The sequence below is a fragment of the Embiotoca jacksoni genome, unplaced genomic scaffold, assembly GCF_022577435.1.
Source record: "Embiotoca jacksoni isolate LCO1_2020_lvr unplaced genomic scaffold, fEmbJac1.0.p SCAF_58, whole genome shotgun sequence".
Classification (NCBI taxonomy): Eukaryota; Metazoa; Chordata; class Actinopteri; family Embiotocidae; genus Embiotoca; species Embiotoca jacksoni.
Genome location: NW_027185412.1, coordinates 1,350,071 through 1,356,634, shown reverse-complemented (window position 1 = coordinate 1,356,634; position 6,564 = coordinate 1,350,071). Strand labels below are relative to the sequence as shown.

The 6,564-nt window shown below is 40.2% G+C and overlaps 1 protein-coding gene across 2 annotated transcripts in view; it reads left to right on the top strand.

Moving 5' to 3' along the window:
* Window positions 1–1,492: 1,492 nt before the first annotated feature.
* ano7 (anoctamin 7) overlaps window positions 1,493–6,564 on the top strand; it is a 20,182-nt gene continuing 15,110 nt past the window's right edge. The window contains exons 1-7 of one of the 2 annotated variants that reach the window (XM_069173148.1): window positions 1,493–1,539; window positions 2,750–2,859; window positions 4,171–4,228; window positions 5,355–5,482; window positions 5,933–6,040; window positions 6,115–6,251; window positions 6,451–6,508. In XM_069173148.1, coding sequence (XP_069029249.1) covers window positions 2,776–2,859; window positions 4,171–4,228; window positions 5,355–5,482; window positions 5,933–6,040; window positions 6,115–6,251; window positions 6,451–6,508 — 573 coding nt within the window. In that variant the 5' untranslated portion in view covers window positions 1,493–1,539; window positions 2,750–2,775. Of the gene's footprint in view, window positions 1,540–2,645; window positions 2,860–4,170; window positions 4,229–5,354; window positions 5,483–5,932; window positions 6,041–6,114; window positions 6,252–6,450; window positions 6,509–6,564 lie in introns of those variants that run through there. The other variant, XM_069173149.1, reaches the window with a different exon arrangement.

The following is a 6,564-nucleotide window of genomic DNA, read 5'->3' as shown; positions in this document are numbered from 1 at the left end:
ATGTTTGGTTTGTCTGCTACATTCGTTTGTTAGAATTAAGAGATGTGATTTGTTCCAACAATTAAACAGAAATGTGGTTTAAGGTCACAGATGTTCTAAACAAACACAGACTGGACACCTACTCCACATTATAACCAACATATGGGCTGAGAACTGATGTATTATCCCTACAAACTAATCACAGCTTCCTCTGTGATCATCCAAGTTTTACAAGTTTCAGACAGTGAAATCATGAATCATCAGAGAGAACCAGTGGAGATCAAATTCATAAATGACAAAATACAGGATTCACTCAAACATTAAAATTCAAAGGGATGAAACACATTCAAGTAGAATCACGCAACCAGGAGGAATCATCACTGCAGCATCATGATGTCCAAACAGTTCTGGACGTCTGTGAACAGAAGACATCTGAAGCTGGTGACAAATAAAAGCTACAGATGGTTTTAAAATGTACCGTCTTAAAGCTTCAGGTTTCTGCATCAGAGAACAGAGATTAGGAGCAGAGGAAGATCCCTGTACCATCACAGATGCTGGCTTTAGAACTGAGCTGATAACAAGCTGGATGGTCCCTCTCCTCTTTAACCTGGAGGATGCAGCGTCCATGATTTCCAAACAGAATCTCAGATTGTGATCCATCAGACCTCAGGACAGTTGTCCACTTCACCTCAGTCCATCTTCAATGATCTCGGTCCAGAGAAGGCGGCGGTGTTTCTGGATCATGTTTCTATCTGGTTTCTTCTTTGGAGAGTTTTAACATCATTTGTGGACGCAGCGATGAACTGTGTTCACAGATGATGGTTTTCACAAGTGTTCCTGAGCCCATGCAGTGATTTCCACTCCAGAATGATAGTTTTGTCTAATTTTGTCTGCACTCAGTGTCCTCAGTGGGAAACAGTCGCTTCCTGTTTATGGTTGAACATCAGCGGCTCTTCTATTCTTCACCACACCTCTCTGTCCTCCAGCTTCCTGCTGAGTCTTTGTGTTGTTTCATTCTGTTGTTTTCAAACCTTTTAGTAATAAATGTTCATGTTTGGATTTGTTGTGACTCATCAGTGTCGTCTTGTGGATCAATAAGTTCTGATTCACATCTCCTATCTTCATTTTTCCTGACTGTAGTGGGATTAGTCCGCCTGCTGCTGCAGCTGTTGAACCAGCAGGGGGCAGCACCAACAAGCTGACTGAACTGAAGCAGGAGTCTGAATATTAAATACAAAAACACCTTCACCAAGGTTTTAAAGTCCAGATTTGGTTGAGATTTAAACTTCATGTTTCATGGATAAGAAGAAACTTTAACTTAATTCTCTTTTATTTCTGTAGTTTTATTCGGAACTTTACTGTGAATGTTCGACAGGACAAAGTAGAAGTGTTTGTTTTAAGTAAAGATGAGAGGCGAGGGTTAACAGGGAGGGGGCGGGGCTTCACACAGTCAGTCAGAAGCTGGAAACAAGCAGTCCTCTGCAGAGCTGCAGCTTCACCTGAGCTTCACCTGAGCTTCACCTGAGCTTCACCTGAGCTCGTCTCCATCCGCCCACACAGGTGAGTCCAACGGCACCATGATGAGTGAGAGAGGGAGGAGAGTTTAAATCAATCAATCAATCAGTTATTCTGTCATTTATTACATTTAATCACCAAGTTGTTTATTTATGAAGAAATTCTTTAAAAGTCTAAAAACATAAGAAAAGAAAAAAGAAACAGAAAGAAACATCATGTCGATGGTTCGTCAGGTTTTAATTTGCTGGTTGTCTGAACTCTGGAAATGGAGGTTTGACTCTGCAGCTGTAGTTTCAGTAATTTAAATCCTATTTGAACCTCTGAAGGTTTGTGGATGTAAATCTGACTTTCAGACTGAAGGTTCGGTCGCTGTGAGGAATTTGTTTCGAAAAAAAACTGAAAGAAAATCATTTAAAACCAAAGTTGAAAACTTTCTTTAAATAGTTTATATGTATTTATATTCAAGGACAGTTTTCCTGTTTTATTGACGGAAATATGAATATGTATTACTTACAGATGCTTATTTCTGTCAGTAAACGGAAGCAAGTTTAACAGAACTATGGTTTTTCTGTGGATTTAATGATGAACTGTGTTGAACTGTAAACAGAGAGCCGAAGGAAACATTCACCTGTTTTATATCCGGCTTGAAATATCATCAGTTTCACAAACAAACTTTTAAAATATGAACGTTTAATTTTATATTCGGATTATTTTGACGACATTTTTTATAGTTTTGAATCGTTCTTTAATCCTTCTGCTTGGTTACTTTGCGTTGCCCTGGAGGTGGATGAATTTACCTGAACGCACCTTCTCAGTTTCACCTCATTATGAACTGTTTGTGATTCTTTTCTTCCTGCAGGCAGCGTTCACAACTGACTGACAACAATAAGAGTTTATTTGCAGTTTAGAGCAGAAGCACAACTTTTTTATGGATAAAAAAACATTAAAAAGAATAACTGGTAAAAAAGAAGAATTATTAAAGAACATTCTACAGTAAAAACATTAAAAAAAATATGTCAATCAATAATATAGTTTTAAACCTGGACTCTGGAACAAAAGGAAACTCAGAGGAAAGGCAGCAACATGAAATCTATCAGATGGATGTTTTTAAGAAAACAAAATTGTCTGACGTCACATTTAACTGTGTGTGTGTGTGTGTGTGTGTGTGTGTGTGTGTGTGTGTGTGTGTGTGTGTGTGTCTGTCTGTGTGTGTGTGTGTGTGTGTGTGTGTGTGTGTGTGTGTGTGTGTCCACAGGAGGAGGGTGAATGTGAGGGAGGACGATGAAGAAAGGCGAGCAAAGAGATGACAGTGCCATGCTTATCGCCATGGAAACCAACCAGGAGAACTACGGCAGCATTCCCATGGTAACGGACGATTGAGTTTCATCTGATCAGTAACTTACTGATTGACGACTGGAAAGTTGAGAAAAGAGAGAAGAGTTAAAGCCAGTGAAGGCGTTCCTCAGGGAGACGTCCTGGAGCCGCTGATGCTTTTATTTCAACTGAACTTAAATCTTCGATTATATTCATCAACAAAACATTCGATAAAAATATTTTCATTTGAATACTTCTTAGCTGTACGAGTTAAAGAAAAAGTTCTTCCGAAGTATTTGTATTATTTATTTTTGTTTATTCAGTCAAATGCTGAGTTTATTTTGTCTGACACCAGATTATTAAAACATGAAGAATCCGTAGACATAAATGAAATAATTACTTTACTTTATATATTCTTCTGAAAACTTAAATAATAATAATAAAATCTAGGAGTTTTATTTTTCAAACATTCATTTAAAAAAAACTCAAGCAGTTGAAGGAGTAAATAAAAAGTGCATTGAAATATTCTGAGACTAAAAAAAGCTGGAATGTGTTTTGAAAAAAGTCAAAATTTTCTTTATTTTAGAATGTTTTCAATTCAGTGTTTTGAACATTGTGCTGGATACATTTAGTCTAGCTTAGCATAAAGACTGAGCAGAGAGAAACTGCTAGCGTAGCTCCTTTAAACATGATTGTGACATGAAAACAATCAGCAGCTTCATGTTTTAGCCTCTCAGCTGTTTTATATTTGAACTCAGCTCTTGTTTGATTTAACGCGGCGCCAGCAGGAAACAGGAAGTGTTGTGGAGGTGCGACAGGGCGGCGCCGCGCTGTTTAACACTGACTGAGTGATGAAGAGAACATTGTGTTTGTTCTGGTCTTCGTCTTACTGCCGGGTTCATCACCATTAACAAACTGTGGAGACGAGAAACAGCAGGAAGTCTCCAAGCTGTAAATCTGCTCTCATTTAAGTGCCAGGAAATGATGATGGAGGGGAGTCGATATCTTTCCTCATTTACACAGAAAATATTAAAGAGTGAATACAAAAGCAAAGCTGTTGGAAAGAAAAGAGAAAAAGAGACAAAATATACAGAAATAAATTCAAACCAACAGCAAACAGATGCAGAAATAAAACAAATGAAAAATCTGAACAAAGTGACTCAGAAAAACGTCACCGACACAAAAGAAAAAAAGAAAAGAAAAAAGATGGTAAATACACATAAATGAAGCAAAACGGCTGCAAACAGGCAAACAACTAAATAGAGAATGTAAAAATAACAGAAGTTGATTTGAGAGAACTCAGATGTTTAACTATTCTAACACCGAGGTTTTTTTTTGTTTTTACCTGTTGTTATTTCCCAGAATGCACCGGGCCAACCTCGGGACAGGAACTTGTTCTGTGACGGATCGACTCGAGTTGGTGAGTAAAACAAATGCTCTGCTGAGTCAGCGTTATCCGATGTGACACATCCTGGCTGAATTATTACTAATCTATCTGTTATGGATGAAACATTTTGATGGGAAAATCAGACATTGTTTTGCAGATTTTGTCTATGGAGTCCAAAAGATGTCAAAAACCACAGATTTAAAATATGAAGACAGACAAGCCACAATTTTGCAAAATTTCCCACAATTTCCCTCCAAAAACATCGCAAACAGAAACTCAGTTGAAAGTTTTCCATCATAAAGTCTCCTTTCAAAATAAAATTATTTTTATTCATATATATATATATATATATATAAATGTTCATTTCCAATCATCGAGGCTCCGCCCCCTCTCCTCTCACCATCAAAACAAACTGCTGCTAGCTAACAGCTACAACAGGAAGTGCCAGGGTTTGTGGGTAATGTGTTCTTGTGATGGACCGAGGAACATGTTAGATGAGTTTTCTCCACTTCCAGCTGGAAGAGACTGAACTTAGTTTTAGCGTTGAATAAATGTGTTTTAAAAGCATGTAACGCTCTTATTTTGAAGGCAGATTTATTCTTTGTTTCTATATCAGTCACAGACGGTCTGTTCTGGAAATATACGTCACTTTAGACTCTTTTTATCACTTTGATCTTCAAAACAGGAAGAAAAACACATTACAGGCCAAATATGTCACCACAGATTAATTTTTATCAGAAACAAAAACAAAACATTTTTCTAATTCCTGCAATTTTACGGCAAAGAACTCACTTCAAATTCCACAAATTAGACCACAAATTTTTAAGAAAAGCTACAAAGCAATCACAAAAAAACGAAAGTATTAAGTATTAATTAGAAAAAGGCTGTAAACAGAAGTGGACCGTGAAAGGAACCCTGTGGAGTCCCACTTTTAAAAGCAACAGCAGTTCTTCTAGTGAATTATTTTATTTATAGATCTACTCAGACATTTATAGATTATGGTGGCAGAGTAAATAATATGATTTTTTTTTTCAAATTTGACCATTACGGTTTGAGTCAACACTTTTATTCCACCATAAATAAGGTCTAATGTGACATCACCGCACAGCAGCCAATAGCAGAACAGTGACGGTGTGTGTCCTTTGCTCCCATTGGACAGACTTCGTGTTGGTGTGGGAGGAGCCTCGGACCTTACAGGAGGAGAGTAAAGGTGTCGGCCACACCCACAGGAAGTGGAGGGAGGAGTTTCTGAAGAAACTGAGGCACTCTGGACTGCTGCTGGAGAAGGTGAGTAAAACAAACACACCTGAGGAGAAAGGTGAGCCGCGGTCAGGTCAAACATCTGGAAGTGATCCGGTTCAAGAGAATTTAGCTGATGACACCATCACTTATAATAATTAAAATAATTCATAAATTATTATTTAAAACTTTATAATAACATTGAAGTTGATGCTTTTTGAATGGAGTCTGTTGGAGACAGCCCCTAGTGGTCCTCAGTGATACTACAGATGGAGTCTATGGAGACAGCCCCTAGTGGTCCTCAGTGGTACTACAGATGGAGTCTATGGAGACAGCCCCTAGTGGTCCTCAGTGGTACTACAGATGGAGTCTATGGAGAGAGCCTCTAGTGGTCCTCAGAGGTACTACAGATGGAGTCTATGGAGACAGCCCCTAGTGGTCCTCAGTGGTACTGCACCTTAAATACCTGACCCGTGATGGAGGTGTGTCTCTCTGCAGAAGGAGGTCCTACAGGCGAAGAAGAGGACCAGCTTCATCCTCCTCAGCGCTCCATGGAGCGTCCTCTGTTACTACGCAGAGGAGATCAGTCTCCGAGTCCCTCTGCAGGTGAACACATCGTCCTCCGCTGCTGTCCCTGCACATGTCCACGTCCTCACACCGTGTCCTCTGTCCTCCTGCAGGTGGTCAACGCTCCCATCATCAACTGGTCCGAGCAGGTCCTGTCCAAGCTGTCCCTGCCCAACCCTCTGTACCAGGACGTCCCCAACCCTCCACCCGACTACTACACCTGTCAGTTCAGGACCAACAAGCTGCAGAGGTTCACACACACTCAGCTCTCCGTCCTCATGTCTTCACATCCTTCACAAGTCTATCTGGAGCTCAGAGGGACACCAGGAGTCCCGGACGATGATCACATGACTGTCCGGTCTGAGGACAGCCGGGGGACGTTTGTGTCCCGCCGTCCGTCCTCTCTATGGGAGCAGACCAATCTGATTCTGTCTGTTTTCTGTCTGCAGGTTTCTGGGCAGCGATGACAAAGAGACGTTCTTCAAGACGACTCAGAGACACCAGGTGGTGAGTTCAGAGTCCGTACGACATCTCAGACCTGCGGCCGAACCCCCCCCACCCCA